This window comes from Bombus vancouverensis, chromosome 8 (assembly GCF_051014615.1).
Source record: "Bombus vancouverensis nearcticus chromosome 8, iyBomVanc1_principal, whole genome shotgun sequence".
Lineage (NCBI taxonomy): Eukaryota > Metazoa > Arthropoda > Insecta > Hymenoptera > Apidae > Bombus > Bombus vancouverensis.
This window is the reverse complement of record NC_134918.1, coordinates 2395484-2422495: the sequence shown is the minus strand read 5'-3', so window position 1 is coordinate 2422495 and position 27012 is coordinate 2395484. Positions and strand designations below refer to the sequence as shown.

The following is a 27012-nucleotide window of genomic DNA, read 5'->3' as shown; positions in this document are numbered from 1 at the left end:
CGTTTGAATTAGCCATTGTTTTACGAAACAGAATATATTTACGCGAATAAAAAAGATTTTACGAAATATTATGAATAATGAGTTTAATAAATAATAAGATTAACAAACGATAAGTTTAACTAATAATTAGATTAAAGATTAATAAGTTTAACGAACAATAAGAGGAACGAATAATATGTCTTACGAATAATGAATTTAACGTATAATGAGATTAACGATTGATAGGTTTCACGAATAATGAATTTAATTAACGCTATTAACAATGTTCCGGGGTTCAAACGAATCCACGGTCAACGGGATAACTCTTTACTATGTGTCGAATAATTTTAAACACAAAATACAATTGCTGAGACACTCGGTAAATTGCTCGATGTATCACTTTCCAAGGCGATCACACGAATGAATATCTGATGAAAATCTTTTTCGCTATACGACTGCATTTGTTTGTTATATGCTCGCTGGAAACATCGAGAAGGTTCCAATCGTTGTTGCTAGGCAATTTCTGTCAAAAGTTTGTTGTATACTCTTTGGAAACATCGAGAAAGATTCAAACGCCGTTACTAGGCAGTTTCTGTCTGGAGATTGATTCCTAATACAACGTGTGTCCCATTATATCGACGTCTCTAAAGTACAATTCTATGTGATTTCTAGGGAGAACAATACAACCGATCCACACCTTCGTCAGGCAAAACGTTTATCCCGTGACCGTGGCTACGTTCGGCGACCAGTTGTCACCTCGAACCCACTTTCGCTTTCACAAATATCAAACAATTACAAATGACAATTGCTTAATTACAGTTATGATAAAATCTAGGCTAAAGCATTAGAAGGCTTCCTCAAAATTGCAAAGGGAACGCTCCGGTTTTCCTTTCATCTCCGACATATATAATACAAGGATATAATACAACCGAACATTTTAAACTTAGCCTATAGCGCGTGCGCGCACACACACGCACACACACGCACACACATGACACACATGACACACATGCGCGCACACACATGCGCGCATACACACATGCACACACATGCGAATGATTTCTCGAACGATAATCCATTTATTTATATTTTTCAATATCTGTCCTTACGATTGCGTATTTATTTGTTCCACGTATCATATTTATCTATTTGCATAACTGTAGGTGACATTTTTTTTAACAATTTTGCTAATATTTCATAACTTTTTAATTCATATTTCAAAGTGGTAACAGGTGTTTCTTTCTCTTCAAGTCTCCTCCATATCGGGCTTATTTCTAGTAGCCACGCTTGCTTACAAAGCAATTTTATATCTGCACAAGAATATCTTTCAGTACATTTTACTATGTGGTTTACAATATCTGTATTTTCTAATAAGTGGTTGCTAAGGTATAATTTGAATATACCAAGTCGAGCAACTTCATTGGGTAATGATACGTATATTTGCTTTTCAAGACGCCTGAGTAAAGCTGCATCAATGCCCCTAATAACATGTTTACAATAAATATTATCGTTCTATTATACTAATAATAATGAAGGAATACTTCAAACAACACAATAACATATTTGGAATTTGGAGAAATATTACGATATTTTCTACTTAGAAAACATTGAAATAACGTGATATACGTACCAAGGGGAATTAGTTGTAGCCAGAAGAACTACATTAGAATTCTCATTAGACACTAATCCATCCAATCTAGAAAGAAGTTCTGATCTGAATCTCTTTGCAGGTTCAGACAATATACAGTCTCCTTTATTTGTGGCGATCCAGTCAATCTCGTCGATAAAAATAATTGTAGGCGAATGACTATAGGCAAGTTCAAATAAAACCTGTTCAGTTTAACAAATGTATTATTCATTAAATATTATATTCGAAATTCCTTAAATTCATTGCCTCATCAAGAATATGATATCATTTCGTTTTCCAAACAACTATTCTACTTATATATAAATGACGAAAAATAAAATCAAATCTTTTTATACCTAGAATCTCTCCTTCATAGACAAAGGAACAAAGAAACTTACATAGACAAAGCAACTTACACGTATATACTTCTCGGAATCGCCTCTCCATTTGCTGACCAATGAGCTGGCAGTTATGTTAAAAAAGGTGCAATGGCATTCTGTCGCGACTGCCTTCGCTAACTTCGTTTTCCCTGTTTTGTATATTTATGAACTATACAGAAATGAAAAGAATACGAGTATCTTACCTGTACCAGGTGGGCCGTACAGCAAAATACCTTTCCAGGGGGAAAACGGGCCATCAAAAAAGATATGATACTTAAGGGGATACACAACGGCCTCCTTAACAGCGGTTTTACATTCCTCTAGGCCTATAACGTCATCCCAATGTACATTTAATTTGTTTACTATGATCTCCTGTCAGGATACAAAGATAAAATGGCGTCTTCTCTATATTAAGTAAGTGTTACGTAATTTGATATTTGAAGCGTTACTGAAATCACGTCATCGTCGATATACATTGGACGGTTTATCGACGGGAATTTTATCGTTTAAAAGCTTTACGATACGTATATTAATCGAAAATAACTTACGCATGAGATGTCCTCAGCAATCTTTCGTAATTCCGGATTATCTGAATAAAGCTTTTCAATGCATTTCAATATCTTCGATTGCATGGATTGTTCCATTGGGACGTTAAATAGCTCTTCTGATGAACGTCCATCACTCTCATTGGGGAATATTGACGTCACTGTCATTGCGAGATTAATATGATTCGTATTGTCATCAGTTATCTTCTGCTGTAGATTCGTCTCTTTCACAGGCTCACTTCTCGCTTGTTTACTAACAGATTTGGCTTTTGTCTCAATACTTCTGCAAACACTGGATCATATTGTAATACGATACGTTGAATACGATACGTTGAATACGTTGAATACCGTTTAATATCGTTAAATAATTTAAATTCTTACGTTTTGCTTGCATTTGTCACTTCCCTCGTCATTTCCCTTCCAGTTATTTTCTTACACAATATGGGATATTTTTGAAATTTCATCTTGTAATAATTTTCATACTCTGCAACGATAATTTCCAAATCGATGTTGTCGCAAACCCGATGTTCGGGAGATAGACGAGCTTCCCGGAATAATACATCGCTAACGTCTATATACATAAAAAAATGTAGTTTTTAATTAATTATAGTTTTTAACTAATTAAAAATATTTTTCGCAATGACTGAACACTATAAGATAACCATCAAACAACTGTTTTATCTCTAGGTAAGACAGGCAAAAGAATGTATTTACTATATAAATCCTCGAAGATAATTTCTTGTCTTCTGCTTTTTAATTTCCAATTTTTAGATGGATAAGAATAATTTGAATTTATACTTCATATATTTGTTTATAACTAGTTAATCTACATAATCGATTGAGTTATTCTTAACTACTGAATTATCGATGTCGAATTTTCAAATTTGGTTTCGCCTTCTCTTTCCATAATGTCCACTGATTTCTATTTCGATTGGTCACTGACACTATTCAAAAGAATTGGAACTAGGAATATATTTTAATTATAATATACTCACCCATTGTGTTCCAAATAATCGCATACAAGGTATAATATGTTCCGATGACGTTCCGAAATACGACTCTCCTCCTAATATAATTATTTTTTCATTACAATAATATAAGGTTTTTCATGTAATTTTTTGTTACATTTGCGAATTCAACGAGTTACACATGATTTTTCATGAAACACGAACGTTAAAAATATTTGATACAGCCTAATTATAAAAATTGTTAGAAGCAAAAGTCATAGATACTATGTGCGAGTATCGCATGAAACGAACAGCTATTAAGAGAACTGCAGCAATATTACAAATCAAATAACAAAACACACTCGTCTGCGACGTGGAAATTCTAAAATCTAAAATCTAGAATATTCCTTACCTTTTTTCGCAGATTATAAAATATCTTATTCATACTACCTTGCATCGATAAATCACCGTTCATAGTGACACTTTCAAATCGCCTATCGTTTCTCAATGGATACGAGAATTTCCGTTTATTACTTTAAAAACAACCCGTCCATTACGTTTCTCTTAAAAAATTCTTTCAACTCCGTTGAAAACCGAGCATCAAACAAGAGACAAACGATTTGTTGTCATGGAAATGTTTGGTTCACACATAAGCAACGCAAAAATATAATGACAGAATAGCTGAGTGTGTGTACTGTATAGTAAGATGGATGCAACATGGAAATAGAAAGAGAACACCATGTATAGATACTTCCTGTCCTTGTTTAATCAGGCATGCACACTAGTGGACACTGACGCTGCTCGTATACCGCTGTTACATATTTCCTGTACAAGTGCGCGTCATTAGACAAGGACGGAACATCCTCTCTCTACTTCTCTATCGCGTTTTTAGTTCGCTCACGCGCTCTGTACTTATATCTATTACATTTCCACCATAAGCAGCGGCCGTGCAGTGACTTACAAAAGTTCCGAACGGTTCCATCCTGGGCGGACGGTTAATTGCGTTCGGTACTTCGAGGCAGGAAGGTGAGTACAGAATCGCTCCTCTTAGTACTCTTATTAGAAGTGTTATCATCGAATATAAGTTTTTTCAATAAATTCTTATCGTTTTACAATCTTTCTAGAATACAATGACGTCAGCAATCGATCATTTTCGCGAATTTATTGTAAATTAATTGGGGGAATATCTGGAGTTCTTTATCGGTTTCGACTGTAAAATCAGCAACTATTCGAATTTTTCATTCATAATTGTGACATTTTCGACTCTTCCGTTGCCAAGACCGTCTTGAGAGATTTTTGGCACGTTCCATCACCCTTGTTAAACGAGTGCACATTGGTGGATATATTGATTTTAAAAACCAATACGTGTACGAGATTTATTATCTCACTGGGACAAAGAAATCCGTTTTATTCGCGAATTTTCCGTGTTTCTTCTTAATTTTCGTGAGTGTCTGGCGCGGAGCATTATTTGAATGAACTTTTCATCGTTCAGATTATATTTCGTTTAAAAAGATTGAAATTGATGTCGAGAAGAAATGAAACAAGGTGCTCGGGCATTCTTTCGTTTCCCGGGGAAAGAGAAATATGAAAAAAACGGTCGTTCTTCCTTCTGCCATTTTCGTCCATTACCAAAATGGTATGACCCAAGTGTCCGGGCCGTGAATCAATCAAGCGAATTTTGAATAATTTTTGAATAATATCCAGTTAATAATTTGTGAAACAAATTAATTTCATTTTATTGTTGGAAACAAATTAGTTGGATTTTTCTTTCTTTAGCAGTTTTTGCCAGAGTTGACCTTTTTTTTTTTTTTTTTTTTTCGTGGAGGAAACCTTCATAGGCACCCCGCGCCCCTCCGGGGAGAGGGCGCTGGGTAGTGCCGGATTCTTACCGGCTAAAACCTCCACGGTGGCCTGTCCTGACGCCTGAGTCGAGATGCACCCGGGATCTCTCCCGAATTACTCCGGTTGCCCCCGGGCGTCTATCTCTCCTTCTTTGTCGAAGGGAGGCGTCCTGCTCTTCTTGGACCGCTGGGGGGGAACCACGCCCCCCAGCGCCTCGCTCCTGCTGCGTCATCCTGGGACCCCGTCCCCTGACGCCTCTTCCTGGTTCGACGTGGTCCTGGCAGGCGTGGGGCCCACTAACTTCTCCGAAAATTCTCCGCACCGGATCGGCGCACTGGCAGGTGCCGCGGACACCGCCAGCTGCCATCCGTCTATGAGAGAATATCAGCTCCGTCGGGATGCTCACAGGACTCCGTGGGGGCCACCAACTTCTCCGAAATTTCCGCACCGGATCGGCGAACTGGCTAGTGTCGCGGGCACCGGCCAGCCGCCACCCGACTATAAGAAATATCAGATCCATCGGTGTTTTCCCAGGGTAGTCCTGTGTCTCGGGGGCTTCTGCCTGCCTCGTGCTCCTTGGATGGTCCCGGAAAAATGGCTTCGGTGCGCCTCCTTCCTTCTTTCGTCAACGCCTCACGGAGCGGTCACCCATCCTAGACCGCTCCGTGACCGCTGCTGCTTAACTTTCGTGATCGGCCGGAAACGAGTGTTTCCAGCGCGGCTAACGGCGTTGACGTTGCCAGAGTTGACCTGACGTGCTACTTCAGTTTCCATCTTCGCTTCTCGAAACTTCCAACGTCCTTGGTGTTGGAGTCTCCTTGCCCAGGTGAGTACATAGCTTCTAGATACTCGTCGCTGTTCATCCTTACGAGCCTCTCGAGCTTTAGTTGTCAATTGTTATCGTTAAAGGAAGAGAAGCTCGCGACAGATGTTATCGAACAAATCGTTTATTCTCGAAAAGTTCGAACTTGTTCGTTGCGTTTGAATATATATGGACGGACGCCATTTTTCATGACATCATCATGATTTGTCATGTCGTGAGTATAGCTTTTGACTACCATATGTTTGTGATTTATGTGAAATTTGACCACTATACCGTGATAGAATAATATTTCCAATGAATTATAAATATTTTACATTGTGAATTATAAATATTTGTTACAAATTATATCGTACTTGAGATGAAAATGAACCATATATCTGCTTATGGAATATGAGGTAGTAAATCATTCGAAACATAATAACGATTAATTAAGCACATATACAATAACGTTTACGAATGAATATTGCGAATTATTGTATGGCTTTAATGCGGTATTTAATGTTTTGATTGCAGTCTTTGAAATGGTATCATAGGTGTTGATATAATATCGCGCGAAAAAGGAAAGACCAGTGGTTAATATTGCAGGTGCACCAGTGCGTTGCGCTCGTCGAGGGTGGTTTTGACGCTGGTGCCGAGGAAAGGCGCAGAACGTGTTCGATCGACCCGCGAACGTAGCCTGTGCTCATACTGCGACAGAGTTCGTTTCAGTTAGGCTCAGTCGCTGTTTGTCCGTCGACAGCGTATAGTCGCGTCGGCTTACGATTCCTTTTTTCTTCTTGTTTCTTGCGAACTCTCTCGCAACAGCCGTTCTATACGTACGCCGCCAGTATATCGCGTGATCATCGTTCCCGTTGCTTCCCTTACCCTCTCACGTCCTTCGAAGAAGACCTAACCTCCCTTTGGTTTTTCCTTGTTTGGAGGGAATTCATCGCTCGGACACATGGACTGCGAAGCACGAGGGTTGATCGAGGCATCAGCGTGATGTACTTTTCAGGTTTCATATTTTCTCTATGAGACTTTCTAAGGAGAATTTGGAAGATATACATTTTTAGGAAATAAAGGTTTTTATGGAGTCATCGATAGGTTAGAATTTAATTAACTCTCTTATAACAGGTATTCCAATTTTTTAATATATAAATTTAGTTTCCTCTATGGTGTTAGAGAACATAATGCGGGCATTTTATGATATAACGAATATATTCGTATATATTTTAGTTTATTCATTCGTCAAATTTCCCTAGTAGGCCGGCCTGCAGCTCACATGCAGCACTTAGTAAAAATTTGTTTTGTTAGAGGTTGGCCATTCTTCTTGCTATAAAAATATCGTGAAGTCATATCATATGATAAAGCACCTTCTGAAAGCTAGATGCTCGATAACGAGCCTAATGATTCTCGGTAGTTTGTAATGTCAAGCTTTGAATTGGCGAGATCGCTCTGCTGTCAAACCGCCGTCCAGCGGCGACCACATTCTTTAACCACGTTCAAGGGGTATATCACGCTACAGAAACCATCAAAGGGTTTGCAAGTTAGTTGCCTTTTAGAAGTGGGGCAGTTGGTTGTTACATGTAATCCGTAGTTGCTGGCTGTTCTCCTTAGTCGCCATACATCATAGAGACGACAGTTATAGTCGCCAGTTGTCTTGCTAATGGTTGCTTATTGTCGCTAGTTAGTTCTCGTTATCGTTATGTATTCCATCAATCACGCGAAATTTAACGTATGGGAATTTATTCTTCTTTATTCTTTCTGTAGGGAGATTTTTTAAGACGAGGAAAATATAGAATATTTCAAGACGACGGTAAGGTTTGAATTTAAGTAACTATTTTATGATACAACAAAGTGGAAAAACGATTTAATTTTATAAAGTTTAAGGTAATTTTTTAAAAAACTTCGAATTTAAAAGATTCAAATAGATATCTTAAACGTAATTAAACCCTCCATATCGTAAGAAATTAAATGAAATTGCGCAAGAAAGTTAATACATTTAATGTATTATTTTAAACATTTATTTAAAAACATTTATTTAAAATTTAAGTGTAGGCGTTGACGCGCGCGCGCCATTCAAAGCATTTGTCAGTTCGTTACATCTGCGGTAAAAGTTGTAACTACGAAGAAGCTTAACATATGGTGCGTCTCAAGACGACAGTAAAAAGTATTAAGAGATTTTTCGAGATTTTTTCTTTTAAGTTTCCAAGTACTTTTTCTATTTAACTTCTTTTTTTTTGCATTTTCTCGCAATATTCGATAAATAGAGACGAAATATGACAGTTCTTAGTTCGGGGATTTATTGGTTCGAAAGTTACTTCAAAAGTGTTTCTGGAGTTCGTGCGGTTAATACTTTTAAACTACTGAGTACGACTTATTCCGTATGGCTGGACAAATCTTTGTTGATACTGTAAGCGTAACTGGTCCGGATATTGTCTTGTGGAGATAGAAAAATACACGAAGTATTGATTGAACTACATATTTTTTTAATTCTTTTTTAATTCTTTTAGTTCTTCATATATTGATAATAGGACGATATTCCGCTACTTTGAGCACAATATAGTAATGTTTAAATAAATAATAAAATTTACGCATTTCGTCTTCATGCGTCGATAAGAAAATGCAAAAAAAGTTAAAGAAAGATGATGCGCAGACGAGACGTTTAGTCAGCAATAATATTTAAAACCTCTAAAATATATTGTACACATTTATTTGCAAATAAGCTCAATGAAATTAAACTGTAACTGTGTTTCCAATAATGTCTTCGATGTATTGCTCGCCATTATGTCGGATTAACAACTCTAAGTGATCGACCTTAATCACTAAATGGCGGCCGTGATTCAGTGGTATAGCTTTACATATGACGGACATCGCAGGCGCTTATAAGACGTCTATTGTGAAACGTTTCCAATAGCACCGTTTATGTGATGGTGAAATCTGAATATATATATATATATCGCTGAAATATATATCGCTTATCACTTGAGTCTGACACGATCGTTTTTAAATAGAATCACAATTTTTTATTCTTTACAAAATCAGTCTATAAAGATTATGTGCAAATAAAATAGATAAATAGATAAATGGTTGTACAAACTTATAAAACAGATATTACAAGTATATCTAAATAAATGATATATTTATAAATTGTAATATTTGATCTAAAGTTTAAATAAATAAAAGAAATACTCGTGACTTACAATAAAAGTATTTTTTTTCAATTTTTAAACAAAGCAAAAGTGGATAACAATTTTTCAAAATGTAAAAATCAACACAATGGTTGGTTTCTTTAATTAATCAATAACGTTTAAAGTTAATTAATGTCCAGAGTGGTTTGTACATTTTGTATTTCGCCGTATTTCAACGTTCGATGTGTAAATAAAACTTGATGCCTGAAATATCGAAAAAATAATTAAATCCGATCGTTCCGTCGAATTTGCAAATTGTATACTCGTGTAAAATCGAGTGCGCTTGTGTATGCTGATACGAAAAGTGGTAGTATATTTTTCTTTTTTCGATTATCGTTATCACTTTTTGTGTGGAAAAATTAATTCCGTGAAATGGAAGTGCAATCAATGCGGCTTATCACGAAATAATAGCACAACGACGGTACATATTGGTATTGACGTCAGCTTCACAAAATTTCTAGAATATCGCGGTCGACTATTTGGGTTAAGAATTCATTTTCAAGGTCCTACAAGCACGAGTATATTATGGATATGAAATTTTCAGTGTACATTTTAATAACCATATTTCATATTGCATGCTGCGGTCCAAGAAAAATCCGCAGTTAATATTCTGCTAATCCCTGCTGCTTTTAAAGACCATAAGTAGTCGTCCGTAAGGTTTAAAAGATTTCGAGTAGATTTGTATTACGTATTTTATCTTCTAATTTTTAAAGAGAGGGTCGTGTTTAATTAATTGAAAATGACGAAACTGTAATGGGACATTATTATCAAATATTAAACGTGGTTCCATTGGGTACTTTTATGGTTTTTGCGAGATATATATGCATTATACGTTGCTATTAGCAACGCGTAGCGATGAACGATGGAGAGCAGTACCTTCGTTATCTCGTCTCGGTTGTGTACATATCAGTAATGCACAGTACTCGTACTAAATATCTTACAAATTCCATACAGATTTTCAGATTAGTTTCGAATAATACCAACACGACCATGATAGTCACAGTACAGTATTAAATAGTGCCACTATGCATAATACACTCTTAAAATGTTTCTACAAATATATTTGTCCGAATATTTTTGTCAGCTACTATATCCTAACCACGATTTATTAAACAATATATAGATTTAAAAAAGAATATATAACGACATTACTTGTTTAGGCTAGATTGGTTTAACTTGTATAGTTTTAATAACTGTGTAAGATCAAACAAGAACTTATCGTTAGTTTGGCGAGATTTGATTACACGAAGCAACATAATTGCTTTGAAACTCAGGACAGAAAACAATGTCAACCGGTAGACGCGTTTGTCTGGTGAACGTGTAACGCGTGAATAATAGATAGCGACAATCACGCGAACGCTAGTTACAGCTGACTTGGCTTACATTGTAGCATTCAAACTAGAGTATACGAGCCGTAAGCGCTATTGAAAGTTCAAAGGCCGACTAGTGAGCTTCATCCTATCTCATTTTTTAATCAGGCGATGGATCGACGAATCGTATTGATTTCGAGGATTATTATAGTTCTGTGGGAATTTTAAAGCGTGGTTTGTCTAATCTTGTCTCGTTAGCTACAGACTCTTTGGCGAGCAGCCTGAAACTTGATCCAGTTTCGAGAAAATGAAAAATTCGTTTCTTCTCTTTGCTTCCCTGTTCTTTCTTTCCTCCTTTTTCCCTTTTTACATCGCGTTAAGACCCGTTAAATAATATTGACTGCCGTGGACGCTGGCTGAGAAGTGCACTTTATAACTAGCTTTAAAATCACCGACGTCGATGAGGACAAAGGTAAGTTAGAGGGTCATTTATCTGAGCTGGTGTTATTCGACCTGAACTCTGCAGCTTTTCAGAGCTTCTTTCGTTTTTCTTTTAAGAGCAGAGATGTTAACTGGTCTTTTGTTATGTGTAAGAAGTATGTACTAAAGCTTATTTAGCACCAATTGGTTGCTCAAAGTCGAGATATACATACCTATATTATATTAATACGTTACAGAAGATTAGGCGTTAGTTAGCTTATGAGAATTTATAGTGTGTCACAGATCACAAAAGCAGAATGACTACTTTTTCATAAACGATATATGTATATGAATTGAAAGTTTAACTATTACGCCACATACTTCTCTCGATAAACGTCGTCGAGTGCATATTGTTAAGGAATATTAGCCATTTGAATTCAATAGTTTCGAAGATACTAATGCTTCTGTGAAGTTTTTGCAGGCTGTTAATTTTTTATTGAGATACTACAAATTTTGAATAACTTCGATTAGAAATAAAAATCACATTACATTGACGCGTAGAATGTTACGTAACGTAGATAATGTAAATATAAATTATATTACAAGGAAATAATACGGGTAAGTAATGTGAAACATTCTGGTTAAAATTGCATCCTTTGAAGGCTAGGACACACGGTACTTACGAAGTAGATTAAGTACCAAATGGGGTACTTAAGAAAATTCATGTTGTCATTGTTTAATAAACATCTTTAGCTAATAGCTTTCTGCAAAAGCTGGTTTAAGTTATGCTAGCTTATTCCTTATTAATTGTAATTATATTGTTCGTATCTCCTAGAGGATTAACAATCCATTTTTATAATGGATAATAAAAGTAAATTCCTATTAGGTTGTCCCAAGTTTCTTTCGTTTTATAAAGAAATGACAGATGCACAACATATTTTGTTTTATGTTATTCTATATTATTTTACATTAAATTGGAAAAAGGTGGATCACACGTAATTCAATAAAATAATATAAAACGAAAAATGTTGTACATCTATTACTTTCTTATAAAACGAAAGAAACTTTTGGAACAACCTAATATTTCTCTACTACGACGCTTTTACAGTGCTAAAATATTTGATAAAAATGTTAAGAAATTCTAATATTGATTTAAGCGTATCGATTTATCTGCTCTTCATATTTAATCAAACAGAAATTGTTAATTATGATTTCCACTTAAAAGCGGATTGCATATTATGAGGATAAATTATCAAATTCATCTCTAATATAGACATTAGAGAATCATTCATAGCCGCAATCCTGTTTACCGCTAACATTCCTGGTACTCAATAATTCATTAGGTGACTGCTTTAGCCGCACAGAATACACCTACAAATAATTAATCGCGATTAATATTCCATCGACTTTTGAAAATCCCTCATGTGATCTATTTCATGCGATGAGAATACGTATAAATTGAGATTGCGATCGACCATCCTCAGTCGGATAAATCGAGTGATTCAAATTATAACACAAAAAAAAGTTAATACTAGTTACATTATCTTTTTCAATTTTTATGTATTATTTGGCGGAAGAAACTTTGATAATTGGTAAGTAAAGTTCACCTCCTTAATGTTAATGATTTTAATATGTTATTAAGCTCAAAGTTCTATGGAATTTTCTATATATATATACATATACATAACTGTGTGCGTATATGTATAATATACGTATAACAACCAAAGTTCAGCTCTCAAGTGTACGCAAAACTTTTATGTTCATTTTACGCTATACCAGTATGTTTCATGAATTTGTTTGCTAACAGTATCGAAACAAATAACAAGCAGAGGACGAGCTATTCATGAATTGTTTTGCCAGCGTGTACGCTCCCAATATTTTCTATTTGAGAAAACATACTTCTTGCTATTGCAACTACAAATATTTTTACAGTCGACGCTTTTGCCGTGAATCATTGGCTAACATGTAAAATCTAGAAAAAACATGGTTTATTGTGATGGAAATGTGGAAAACCGCAAAACCGATATAGAAGGGAAAATAAAGGAAAGGAAGGTAGATAAGTAGAAGCTTGGGGCCAAGTTTAATTCACTGAAACCGAGCTGCTTGTATTATCACAAAACAAAATTGCCAGTACGTCATTTCCGTACTCTCGTCCTCGCGAAAATGATTTCGCTTGTTAAGGAAAAAGGAAGAGACAGGGAAGAGAGGAAAAAGCAGTCGGAGAGCGCTTTTAAAAAGCTGGCGAACCGTGTGTTACCACAACGAGACACGCGATGCTACTTGTCGCTTTAAATTGTGCCGCAACTCGTTTTTGAGATCTTTGCCAGGGGCGCGTTAAAACATGCTGAAAATATATTTCTGGCTTTTCTGGGGTTTAACTGAAATATGACAAATAACGTTGTAAAACATATGTACTTATGACTTACAGAGTAATTGAGTGTACAAAATATATAGTATACAAAATAGCCAGCGATTTAGGGCTTTAAAAGTTCAAAAGAAAAGAAAAGAAAAGAAGAAAGATAATATGTTGTGGCAGTCTAAGTCGATCTAAGAAAATAGATAAAGGGAGGGAGGGGCAAAGCTAGTTAATCTGGAAAGAATCCAAGCGTCAATTTCAAGCATTTACAGAGAATCAAGCGGGCTGGTTAAAGTCGTGAGTTGAGCAATTATCCCGCGTTAGGTTCAATCAGGTTAGTCCCACGCGAAATTGATCCAACCATGCGAAAACGAGTGTATTCTGATTTCTGTCGCAGATACTTCTGGCTAGTGCAGTACCTACACGGTGGTTGTTGAAATAGCCGCTTCTCATCTATTTTCCGCAGCGCGGACATCATCCTTTGATCCCTTACGACTAACGAAGTTTTCGAAGATGTACGGCAGTTTGAGATTCTACTTGAAAATGATCATGATTGCGATCTGTGTGCCGTCTGCTCTTCTTTTTGTCCTTCCGTTAAAGACTGGTAAGTTGATACTGATTAATTATGCGATCGAAACCATATATAATGGCTACAAAAATGCCGCTAATATAATATTCCTTCTTTCTTGTATCTGTCTGCCTCTCAGGTCGTTTTACTAATTACAATAAGTAATTTCGACTTCTTTGCGCTCTCTTTTAACGCATTCGAGACCGAAAGAAATTCATATCAGTCAGTAGGCAAGTGTATAATATACATGTTTTATATATAACTTATGTAGTAATGTATATATCATGTCGAAATTACTTATTGTAATTAGTAAAACGACCTGAGAGGCAGGCAGATACAAGAAAGAAGGAATATTATATTAGCGGCATTTTTGTAGCCATTATATAGGGTTTCGATCGCATAATTAATCAGTATCAACTTACCAGTCTTTAACGGAAGGACAAAAAGAAGAGCAGACGGCACACAGACCGCAATCATGATCATTTTCAAGTAGAATCTCAAACTGCCGTACATCTTCGAAAACTTCGTTAGTCGTAAGGGATCAAAGGATGATGTCCGCGCTGCGGAAAATAGATGAGAAGCGGCTATTTCAACAACCACCGTGTAGGTACTGCACTAGCCAGAAGTATCTGCGACAGAAATCAGAATACACTCGTTTTCGCATGGTTGGATCAATTTCGCGTGGGACTAACCTGATTGAACCTAACGCGGGATAATTGCTCAACTCACGACTTTAACCAGCCCGCTTGATTCTCTGTAAATGCTTGAAATTGACGCTTGGATTCTTTCCAGATTAACTAGCTTTGCCCCTCCCTCCCTTTATCTATTTTCTTAGATCGACTTAGACTGCCACAATATATTATCTTTCTTCTTTTCTTTTCTTTTCTTTTCTTTTCTTTTCTTTTCTTTTGATCTTTTAAAGCCCTAAATCGCTGGCTATTTTGTATACTATATATTTTGTACACTCAATTACTCTGTAAGTCATAAGTACATATGTTTTACAACGTTATTTGTCATACTTCAGTTAAACCCCAGAAAAGCCAGAAATATATTTTCAGCATGTTTTAACGCGCCCCTGGCAAAGATCTCAAAAACGAGTTGCGGCACAATTTAAAGCGACAAGTAGCATCGTGTGTCTCGTTGTGGTAACACACGGTTCGCCAGTTTTTTTTTTTTTTTTTTTTTTTGATATCGGTGACTGCCATATTCTCTTGAGTTTCCAAATCGTAAAGAATCTTTCCCCAGGGATGGGCCAACTGTGTATGTCCCCATGCGACGTAACTTGCTTAAGGAACACGAGCCGGTGATATGCAGGCAACGTATAATTGATTGTCATTCGCTCTGAAACGCTGAAGTAATGACCAGTGCAGTGGTCCAGTGGTCATATTGAATGCCGCTGGATATATCAGCATTTGGCTACCTAACCCAGAGAAGCAGGAAATATGAAGCCACCGAATACCAATTAACTTCGTAGTTGCACGGTTCACATTCCATCATTTCTGAATATGCGAGGACAGTCCTCTTATTGTGCTTTTAATTCTTTTATTTGTTTCATTTTCAGCAAATATACTGGTTTTTTAAATTAAGCTTCTTTTTATACAGAGTTACAGATTATATTAATTTTATATAGAATATATTTAAGAAAGATATTTAATTTTTTGCTAGTTAAGTATTGATCGATTAAGTTACTGTACCTTTGTTCCGATAAATGCGTGCCATTTCCTCGAATCTAATATCATAGCAAATGCCAACACCTTTTTTGCAGCCCTTCACATCGAACGTCGTTAGGGAGTTACCAGGACTGAGTGAATCACTCTCGAAAAGTAATCTTATTAGGAATGTCGATGTCGAATAGATGTACCTAATAACATAAAAATGTAGTCGCTAATTCTATTGCTGCAACTTTTGTAATTTAATATCAAAGTTACCAACTCCTAAACTTTAATTATTTTTTATTTAATAACTGACAGCGTTTTTATCACTTTCTTTTATTAAAAAATCTTAACATTTAATAATGTTTAAAAAGGAGAAAAAATAAGTATTTTCGTATGTGAAAAATTTATATTACACATTACAACAGAAATGGGCGTTTCCCGTATCATAACGTATTTTATAAACCGTAAATTATTGAATTGGTTATAGTATACGTATGTACATATGTATATTCCTAAATTATTCCTAGATAGAGTCACTTTCTTCACCCCAATATTTTCAAATTCAAAGCCATAAATGAATATATTACTTACCTTTCGGTGTCTTGCTATCAAAGTTCCATCGGGACTCCAAATAGTACAGGTATTGTACAATTTATCGCCCTCTATTTCAGGCATCGTACCACCAACTACATAGATGTTGTTTTCTTTAGTTGCGTTCGATGAAGCAACGCTCGTTTCACCATCAGGAATACTCTCGGCGTATTTTGGAAAGTACTCTGCATTGCGATATTTCAATTAATGAAAAATAACTGTCTTTTGTTCCAACCATAAATTAAATTGAAATGTTTGTCAGTTTTTTATTTTCTAAATTATTAAAATAACTAAGTTTTATATTTCGACTTAATTAAATATGCAATTACTTAGCTAATAGTATATATAATAAATTGTTTCTACAGGTTCAAAATGAAAAATGAATATTTAGAAATATTTAATTACGACAATGCTATTTGTGTTAGCATCAGTGGCTTGTTACTCAACGACTTTGCTAGTACTTTTTGAAACGTAAAGTTAGTTTTCAATTAACACTTATACTAGAGGTGGAATTATAAATGCAAAATAATTGATAATACTAATTTATAAGTACCTAATTATTAGTATCTTAAAAAATATATTTATACAAAAATCACGATAATCATGAAAATGGGGAAATCCTATATTCTCGAATCAATTCACAATTTATTTTGTATATTAATTAGATTCCGCGCTCATCAGTACGTACTCACTGGCGACATCGAGAAAATGTATCGGCAATTCCTCGTACGACCAGAGGATCGGAAATATCAAAGGATATTATGGCGCAGCGCGAGTGGAGAAACAGAAACATATGAGCTTAACACCGTAATACTCTTATCATAGAAATAGAAGCAGTCCTCAATTCCCGCCCGCTAACTTCTATCTCCACCGATCCAAATGATCTCCTAGCCCTCATTCCCGGACATTTCCTCATTGGCGATTCATTAATGTGCTTACGTGATCGAGATTTCAGGGACATTCCATCGAACCGACTCTACAAATGGCAGCATATCCAACAGCTTAAACAACATTTTTGGAACCGCTGGCATAAGGAGTATTTGAACGAGCTAACCAACCGCAATAAATGGAGCAAGGGTGGACACAGCATCCAAAAGGGCACAATCGTCATCCTCAGAGAAGACAACGTTCCCTCCATGCATTGGCCTCTGGGTCGAGTTATCAAGGTTCATCCAGGCGCCGATGGTGTCATCCGGACAGCTACAGTTCAGACGGCAAAGAGCATTTTGGATCGGGGCGTCAAAAGGCTTGTCCCACTGCCAATTCAACCCGATCTCGAGAAACCCGAACAACTAGCCACCGAGACGAAATAAGATGGGAACTTCAAACACACCTCGCTAGTTTGATCGGTACCCTCTCAACGGGGGGAGAATGTTACGCCATGCGGCTTACCATAGGTCATATTCTTAACTATCGATCGCGGCACTATAATGTCGCAGACGGATCGTCGCGTCTGCCCGGCAAACAAACATTGTAGTGGCAAGCGCATGGTTCATTAAGCAGGGCGACTTCCAGAAACGTCGACTCGTGGCCCGTATTTTACCTCGCGTAAAAGAATGTGGCGTGATCCGAACGTAGTGGGAGTCGCCTTCCAGAAAAAACGAAAAAAATCGAAAGGCGTTCAGAACTTTTCGAGAAGTCGAACCGTCAACACATGTGGTATGTCGCGCATTACTTATCAACCAAAACGCAGTTACATTTTTTTTGTTCCATTTATATCTTTCTAGTTAATAAGTTGTTGAAATAAACATTAATTTATTTGTGTTAATTCTGTGGAATTTCATTGAACTACCCTTATTATCATAATCGAAATAAGGGGATCGATCAATTCGTGGCGTCGATTATTTAATCGTAACGGGAACTTACAACTCTCGTTGACGTGCTATCCCGCGATCGCGTCTCTCCGCGAACGGTCGAAACAAAATGATTCACTAAAAACTGTCCTGAATTCCTAAGAATTTATTTACCGCAAAACTGACAAAGTGTTTATTTAAAAAATGAGGTTGAAGGTAGTCCTTTTCTTTCATTTCATTCATTTTCATTTTCTTTCTTAAGTATGGCTAACACAATATCTAATCAATTAAAATTTTATATTTTCACGTGAGTTCCTTTAGATAATTATTATCAACATGATGACTAACTCTTACGGATTAATACGTGTCTGTAGGGCAATCCGGTGGACTTGATCGGCTTTTTACTTCGAAAGCTGAGTAATCGGTGTCGCTTTCTTACGCATCTTTGAACTGTATAAATGTTTTAAAATTGTTTGATCCAGAATGTACCACACCGGACAATCAAGAAGGCAGGTGCCTTGACTACAGAAAATGTAAACCTCTGCAAGAAATATGGCAGATACAGTACCGTACAGCCACCGATTTTTATAGACGATCAGTGTGCAGATACCAGGGCAATGTTACGATCGTTTCCTGTTCGGACGATCCAAACAAAGAGAAGAGAGAAATTTTAACAAAAACTGTGTATAAGTATAAGGCTTGGCGACCACCATACTGTGGTTTTAGCAACGTCTCTCATACCAGGCTGGTCGATGGTAAACCAGCTGAACTTGGTGCGTTTTATATCTTTCTTTCCGATTAATAATAAGCCATTTACTGCAAAGAATGAACTTTAAAGGCATTAAACAGCACATCAATGTACATTTCAATTAGACTAAATAATAATGCTATGATTTTATCGGTAGTAACTTTACTTATTAACTTAAATAATTTCTTTCTTTTACTTCATGTTAGGAAGAGTATCTTTTTGCTTGAAATAAAAAATTGATATAGGAGTAATAATATGGATAGAGATCAAAAACTGTTAGGGCAGAAATTACACGTTTGAACTTTATAGTTCAGTATAGTTCAAATAGGAATTATATAGAATTATTTAATAATTTGTATTCCACTGGAATAAAAATTTAATTTCTGTCTTTATCAAATCTCTATTTCAGAGTATTTGTACGTATGTACTTATCGTCTGTTGTATGATCGAATATCGAATAGGTAATAATCGTTGATACTCGTTATGTGAGAAAAAATTATGTATATTAACAACTATGACTATTGCATTTTAGGCGCTTGGCCATGGATCGCTGCATTAGGTTTTCGTAATCCCCGAAACCCAGACAAACCACTATGGAAGTGCAGAGGTTCCCTGATATCGGCTAGGCATGTTTTGACCGCAGCACATTGTGCACATATGGATGGAATAGAAAACATACACAATCATAATATTGCCATTCTTACATTGATGGAGGAGGTGCCATTTTCGAGTAAGTCCTCAAATATATATATATGCTATTGAGAATTACTGAAGTATCATATCCTGAAATTTCTTACTGTACACATATATTGTGTCATAAAGCGTGTACAATTCTTTCTGATACTTTTGGTCATTCGTTTCAGGCATTTTCATTTATTTTTTTATTTTTCAGGGTACGTATATCCCATTTGTACGAAAGAGCCCCTACGAAAGAGCAACTTCGTCGGCTATAACCCCCTTGTTGCTGCATAGGGAGCATTAAGATATAGTAAGTGATATCAATTTTATAATAAAATTAAACAGTTTCAGTCTTAAATATCTTTCTTATCTTCTTCGTAGGACGACCACGACGTAATGCATTAATGGAAGTACAAATGCCAGTGATTAAGAACGCCGAATGCAAAATAGCTTATTCCAAATTTCCTAATGCACCTGATATCACTGATGGTATAATATGCGCCGAACATGCTCAGGGTGGAGATTCTTGTACGGTAATTAAGTTACAGAGTTACTACAAACTATACGGTATCTGAAGACACGTCAATTCGAATTAACATCAAATCGACGTCTTAAGCATTAGAAATAATAGATAAACACAATTCCATAGTTTTTCCCACTTCTCACACCTCATTATGGTATTTAATCTAATTTCCTTCTAATCTTAGTTTTGCTCAAAATACATATAACATGTACATTATAAATTGGAGTATTTCAATACACAAATCAATAGAAGATTATTACTGTATACAAGTATAATTTCAATACAATTCGATCGATATATTTCAGTATCTTTGATTAAAAATTTAACGATCCTTTCAGGCTGACCGCGGTGGACCACTGCTGATACAACATGAATTAACCTCGTATTTAATAGGTATTGTGTCTTACGCTTATAAGTGCGGCACAGCTGGCTATCCCAGCGTTTACACTAGGATCACATCGTACCTTGACTTCATTCTCCAAGCGATGCAATAATATGATATTACTGTTCCATAAATATCATTGTGTAAAAAACGTAAAGTTGGATTTTCTTATTGTGGAGATAAGAAACAGCTCAAACTTACATTGTTTTGTACGTTACAAATTATAGGCTTAAAATGTACGAAATGTAACTTTGAAACGACACTAATTTTTTACGCACGATAAACCTCCACGACTTAGGTATGTAAAGATGATAAACGTATATTAATTCTATTAATTTGGTAATAATAAACCAACTTTCTGAGAAGTTCTGTAAATTTCGTTTCTGTTGTATCAAGAGAATAATGGAATATTCCACTTAGATCGTATACTTCTTGCATGTACATACAAAATTTTCCGGCTAATCTAAAACACTTCATAAGATAGAGAGCTTCTGGAGATTCGGACACAGAGAGTGCATAAAATACAAGATAAGTCTCGTGTCTTTCAAAATTATTTTTTATTCGCTAAAAACGTCCTGTGTACTCATGCAATCACATGCAACCTCGAAACTTCGCTTATTTTTTATCACTTTCCAATTCAATACACTGTTTCTGCATTTTTAACAATATGTAAGAGAAATTTCCATTCAGCCAAAGGTGTACTTACAGATTATAGATTCCTATACGACTCTCGGTAAAAATTTATCCGCACTCCAGATAGTTAAAACTTCTGTCGACCGTATTGATCCATCTGCACTCTTCGTATGACGTCAATATCTGTTCAGTGCTGCTGCGTAGGTTTCATTGTGTTACGTCAATTCGTTTGTGACCGTTGCTGGAGTAATGGCGCTTTGCAATGGTGATTTGCAGGAAAACAGTGTAGGATGCTGTGATTCGTTTCTTGTGGTCGAAGGTTATGATTGATGCCTATATTTATCAAAGATTTAATGCACATTATGGAGAAAGTGTTTTGTCACGAAGTGTGTTTGAATGGGCACAAAAGTTCAAAGAAGATCGCACAAGTGTTATGAAAAAACAGCTGGACGCCCGTCCACATCCACGATGACAACATTGAACGTGCTCATGAACTTATGCTCTATGGAATAGACGAGTGACGCTGGATAATGTGGCAAATCATTTGCAAATCAGCCACGGCTCTGCTTATGCAATAGCGCACGACAGATTTGGGTTTTAAAAAGTTTGTGCGAGATGGATGCCGAGAAAGCTGATGAAAAGGTGAAGACGACGATGCATTCGTGGTTCGCAGCTCAGCCCAAAACATTTTTTAACGAGAAAATACGAAGGTCCTTCAGCAAATGGACAAAGTGTATACAGAAATTGAGTGATTATGTCAAAAAATGATGTATGTCTTTTTTGACAATTGCTTAAAATAAATTCTACACCGACAGAGCGGGTAACTTTTTACTCACCCTCGTAAGACACTTAAATTTCCAATCTATTATGATGAATAAAAGAGCTTATACTATTAAATCTAATTGTATTTTGTTGCATGAGAGTACACGTGTATGTGATGTACATTACCTTTATATCCCCTTGAACGCTTCAATATTGCGCATATATACTATATTTTGTACAGCTTCTATAAAATTTTGTATGTTTGTTTAGGCTGTTAATCTAGAGGCTGGAGTACAAAGAAGTGGCACAATGATGTGGGCTGATGACATTTATAATTATCAAGGAATCACCCCTACATTCGCTCAGGTATATATCGTTGACTATAATGTATTTAACATATATGATTGTTAGAATATTAATAATTAATTTTTAATTCTATCAGAATTTTAATGAAACTGTCCCTTGGGAAGGAAGAACTGATACCTTGATATCACGGTTTGTACATCCTATATGTACGACAAATTTTAGAACATTATATAACGAAGAACCAGATCGTCGTGACCATGTGATGTGAATAAAAGGACTTGAATTTGATGATATTTTTATAATGTTAGATAACATAACTAAGTATCTTCACAGTAAGATAGGATGACATGGTTTACATGATCTTAATGTTGTTCACTTGAGTGATGATATTATAAGGAAAAGTGTAATATCACAGGTAGGATGATTCATAATTTAGAACTACTAACTCATGTATGTATTAAAAATTAAAGAAATATATTAAATTTTATAGGATATTTATGTTTAGTAACCAGTAATTCAGAGATTGGTATTCATGGTTACTATAACGAGGCTGTAGAAACGCACCCTTTCTTCTTTGCAAATGGTCCTGTATTTATGTCTAAGCCGAAACTGGAACCTCTGAATAATTTAGATTTATTCTTGTCATTTTCTAAAATACTTATCTACAGTATACCGTAAGGAATGATACCGTATCACACCTAATCAAGTGCCTTAAGAAACATCAACAGGATATCACAGTAATCCCTTATCGACTGATATGTAAGTAAAAGTTACGTGTCATTGTTATACACAGTTATGTGTTAGTGTTATACACAGTTATTTGTCATTTTCTATTAATTCAGTTGTAGCCACTACAATATCTATGACACTGGTAGTAATTATAAGAACAATAATGATGTTCTATAAGAGGAAATGATGATTAGGAACAAAAACTTACAGGTAAGTCAAAGTATATGTTATTTGCCATTTGAAAAGAAAGTTACTAACTTAGAATTTTTTGATAAATAATAATTGTGCAAAATATATTGGATTTCAAATTTGTCAAAAATTGAAATTTAAGAAGCATTGTAATAATATAACATTAATATTTTGATTTTTCAGGAGATATCATGCGGTGGATGGATAATATGAAAAAATATTAAGCAGTATATGAATTTTCATATTGCGTAGAGATAACAAAATGAATTTTAAAAAATGTCGACATGGTAATAAGAAATAGCATCATGACAAAGAATATATAACCACAGTTTCATTTTTTATAAATAAAAATTTGTTGTTCCAGATTTTGAAATATAGTGAAACGTTTAATTGGTATCTTAATATCTTTAAATAATTATTATTTTAGAATCAATTGTAATTGTATCATACGTACTTTTGAATTCGTGCAAGAACATATGTAATTTTGAAGTAGTTATTATTAGGAAATTGTTAGACGCGAACAGTATGCGAAAAGTTAGTATGCAGTGTAATAATTATCAATCAAAACACAAGAATTAAATTCTTGAGGAAAAAATTTCCGGAATTTCTTATTTACACGATTATAAAGAAATCCATAATAAAAAGGAGCTGCTTTCTAATACTTCTCTTCCTTGTAATGCCTATGTTAATGATAACGAGGTTCGACTTTTTGTTTTTAGAGGGATACTGGAAAATTTGAAAGTACAGTACCATTGGGAAGAAAATCACGATATTGAAAACGATATTTGCAAGTAAATTTCCAAAAAATCTGTTTTCAAATTTTCGCTTTCTATTTCACATTAAAAGAAAGGGCTGCCTTCTTTCTCTGCAAGACAAAACAAACATTCTGAATCTCGTATCAATGAATGATGTCAATAAGTTATTTTTCTTTTCAGATTGAACAATATTCCAGATTTATTCATAATTTCATACTACGCGAAGAATAGACTTTCATAGGTATACAAAGGAAATATTAAGTATAGGAAAACTCTTTTTCGTTGTAGGTGACATATGCTTCACGGTTGAACACGTGTATTTTTGAACACATATAAATGAAAAAGTACTCTTATGGAGAAAAAGAATTGATACCTTCGATTGACATTAGATAATGTATATAAACTTATGAACAATCACTATCGGTTTGTATTTTAGGTGCACACGCAGATTTGTTGGAGTTCTTATAAAATGTACATCCTGTACGAACGTTTTATTCTTCCAAATTTTACGATACTATGTCTCATATAATAACTATATGGATTAAACGTAATATAAATGATCCGAAAATAGACTCGAACGACATTAATTGTCTTTCTATTTATACCAATATCGAAAATACAAGTAAAGCCGGAGCAATAGTATGCAAGAATGGACTATTTATTATTTTAAACCAAATCATAGCATATTCAGAATGCACAGTATTATCATGAAATGTAAATGAATCAGTTGTAAACGAACGATTTTACTGTAAAATCGTTGCCTCCTTTTTTTCATCTGAAATATAGCAGCAATGAGTACATTCTTTTAATATATAATAAAACGAGATATCTTTATAAAGTTACATATGTCATCACTGGTAACTGTTATCTCGTATGACACCAAATATACCGTTAGTATGGAATGATATTTTTATGAAGATATACTTTAATGATAGATTTTATGAATGAAACGTTATATAAGAAAAATTATCTCTTGTCATTCTATGAAGTGTAGTAGCTAACGAAGATTAATTTTACGAAGTATTGGAGCAAAAGAGAATTAAAAAATTAAAAAGATCTAAATAAGATTGTTCGTGTGGCTTAATTATCTCAATTCTGGTACACCACTTGTTACATTCTAACTAATTAGCGCTAAACAATAACTTGCAAATATTAAAGATATTAACACCTAAAGGTTTTCAGGAAATTTTATAATATTTGATTATTGTATATCTAGTCATTGATTGATAAAATTTCTTGTATAAGCATAGATCGAGGTTGACGTCATACGCAGATTGCATTACAGGTATCGTTTTAATTTATTTTATGGCTAGAATCATTTGAATATTATACGAATAATTATTTCCATTCGAACGATTAATAAATCACGTACCTATAAAAGATATATTATGAAAAAGACGTGACGAAACAAAAAAATATTGGAAATTCCGTTGTCATTAGATCAATTATTTTTGCAATGATTTTTATTTCCATGTAATTACATATGAAATGGGTAATTCATTAACATCTCCTCGAATCGAATATAATTCGTTACACTTCACAACGATTCAAATAATGGATGGGAAATATATAATAACTTTCCTGTCCTTGCGTTAAAATAGTACTGTACAAATCAGATGATACAGGAAATACCCAAAAAACCCAATTACATCCACATTGCATGACAGCACACTTGCAATGGATTTTTGTGATTTCAATGTCACAGACAATGACACAGCTAATCAGAACACGTTCGAGGCTATAGACATTGAAATTACCGCGTGTTTAATACGTTTAAAGCATAAATCTAAATTTCACGCGATTATTTCTTTGTACATTGTGAAACTCTTAAATTATCTTAATCGAATAAATAATCCTAATGTAATAAAACATCTTGAAATAGACCTAGATATCTGAAACAGAAACTCGAAGGATAAGAAATCCTAAAAGGTACTAATCCTAAAATAACAAACTCCTAAATAATAAACAAGTGATAAAACCTGTTATAAATAATAAAGCTTACCTGGAATAATCAAATCCTAACTAATCGAAAATAAAATAAGGCAAGCAATTCTTAATCTTTCAAGTAATTTTTCCGAAAACACAGAAAGATAGAGAAATTAAAAAGACGCAGCACAAATTGCAGCACAATGAAAGTTTCAGAGCGATGAATACGATCGTATTAAACTAAATAATTTTCAAAAGTGAAATTACACTGAAACGTATATCGATGATATTTGTCATTTCTACGATCTGTTTCGCTTGATCGTGCTTCTTTTCTGATGTAAATTCAATTTATAATACGAACTAAGTTTCCTTTATTATTATTAGTCCTGCGTCTTTTTAATTCGTCACTTCTTTTATTTCAGAACAATGACGGGCTCCAAGATGCTGTTCGGATGTTTGGCGTTAATTGCTTTTCTGCATCCATTAGTTCACGTTTGTACTTCGAGTAGTACAGCTCAAGGTTTGTACTTCGAGTTGTCTTTTTCCATGCACTTCAAATTCCAATACGATCTGGTCACGTGGCCTTCGTACAATTTCGAAATTTTACCTGTTTGGTAATCGTCAATGAAAAAAGAAGTTATGCGTGACCTCAACACATTGAAACAATTTTTATGATTTTTTATTTGCCGGTTGGTCAGCAAGTTAATGGAAAAATTTCACTTAACTATTCGCGTTAATTTCTTCGGTTTAACTTTTGGGAAATGCTTCGTTAGCTTCGGGAATATTCCAACGATTCGTTTTACGTACAAAATAAGCATGATAAATATTACATCACGGTAATGAAAACTATTGGCGTAATACCTAAGATGAAGATGCAGAGACATTCTTAGAATTTCTAATGACACCTTTATAGATTTCTCGTTTAATATCGCTACTACATTTGAATCACTTTTACCTAACGGTGTCACATAGTCTCGTTGGAAATTTGTCAAATTCCTTAAAATGATCACTGAAAATTTTCCTAAATTTCCAAGAATTTATTTATCACGAGGTAAAGAAAATGTGTATTAGAAAGATGAGATCGAAGGTTTACCATTTTTTCAATTATGGCGAACGCAATATGTAATCAATGAAAATTTTATATTTTCACGTTGAAAGTTTCTTCAGATAATTATTATCCAGATGATGACTAACTCTTACGAATTAATGCGTGTCTGTAGGATAATCCGGTAGACTTGATCCGCTTTTTATATCGAAAGTTGAGCAATCGGTGACGCGTTCTTATACACCGAACCGCGAAAAGCAAAATTTCATATGATCTCACCAATTTCGGATGTCAGTCAAATCAGTCAAATAATAAGTTCGCGTTAATATA

At 34.9% G+C, this 27012-nt stretch overlaps 2 protein-coding genes across 14 annotated transcripts; one reads left to right on the top strand and one right to left on the bottom strand.

Moving 5' to 3' along the window:
• Positions 1-222: 222 nt before the first annotated feature.
• On the bottom strand, positions 223-21117 carry LOC117165401 (katanin p60 ATPase-containing subunit A-like 2). 6 transcript variants are annotated; one of them, XM_076620370.1, is made up of 8 exons: positions 21044-21117; positions 3527-3597; positions 2913-3102; positions 2535-2823; positions 2190-2358; positions 2023-2135; positions 1610-1809; positions 223-1459 (listed from the first exon to the last, which is right to left on the bottom strand). In XM_076620370.1, exons 2-8 carry the CDS (start codon positions 3528-3530, stop codon positions 1099-1101), a joined length of 1326 nt encoding a protein of 441 aa, XP_076476485.1. In that variant the 5' UTR covers positions 3531-3597; positions 21044-21117; the 3' UTR covers positions 223-1098. The 6 variants fall into 6 exon arrangements, with proteins under 6 accessions (XP_076476485.1, XP_076476480.1, XP_076476483.1 ...); XM_076620365.1 differs by lacking the exon at positions 21044-21117 and adding an exon at positions 5368-5702; XM_076620368.1 differs by lacking the exon at positions 21044-21117 and adding an exon at positions 5368-5702 and having other exon boundaries at positions 2190-2283.
• LOC143302977 (venom serine protease Bi-VSP-like) lies at positions 19150-24778 on the top strand. 8 transcript variants are annotated; one of them, XM_076620430.1, is made up of 11 exons: positions 19150-19484; positions 19647-19742; positions 19814-19965; positions 20294-20348; positions 21046-21790; positions 22003-22098; positions 22175-22453; positions 22529-22797; positions 22881-22977; positions 23140-23747; positions 23892-24778. In XM_076620430.1, the coding sequence occupies exons 1-2, from the start codon at positions 19253-19255 to the stop codon at positions 19724-19726; spliced, it is 312 nt and encodes a 103-aa protein (XP_076476545.1). In that variant the 5' UTR covers positions 19150-19252; the 3' UTR covers positions 19727-19742; positions 19814-19965; positions 20294-20348; positions 21046-21790; positions 22003-22098; positions 22175-22453; positions 22529-22797; positions 22881-22977; positions 23140-23747; positions 23892-24778. The 8 variants fall into 7 exon arrangements, with proteins under 8 accessions (XP_076476545.1, XP_076476548.1, XP_076476544.1 ...); XM_076620433.1 differs by having other exon boundaries at positions 19647-19965; positions 23140-23243; positions 23321-23747; XM_076620435.1 differs by having other exon boundaries at positions 19169-19215; positions 19287-19484; positions 19647-19965.
• Positions 24779-27012: the final 2234 nt, after the last annotated feature.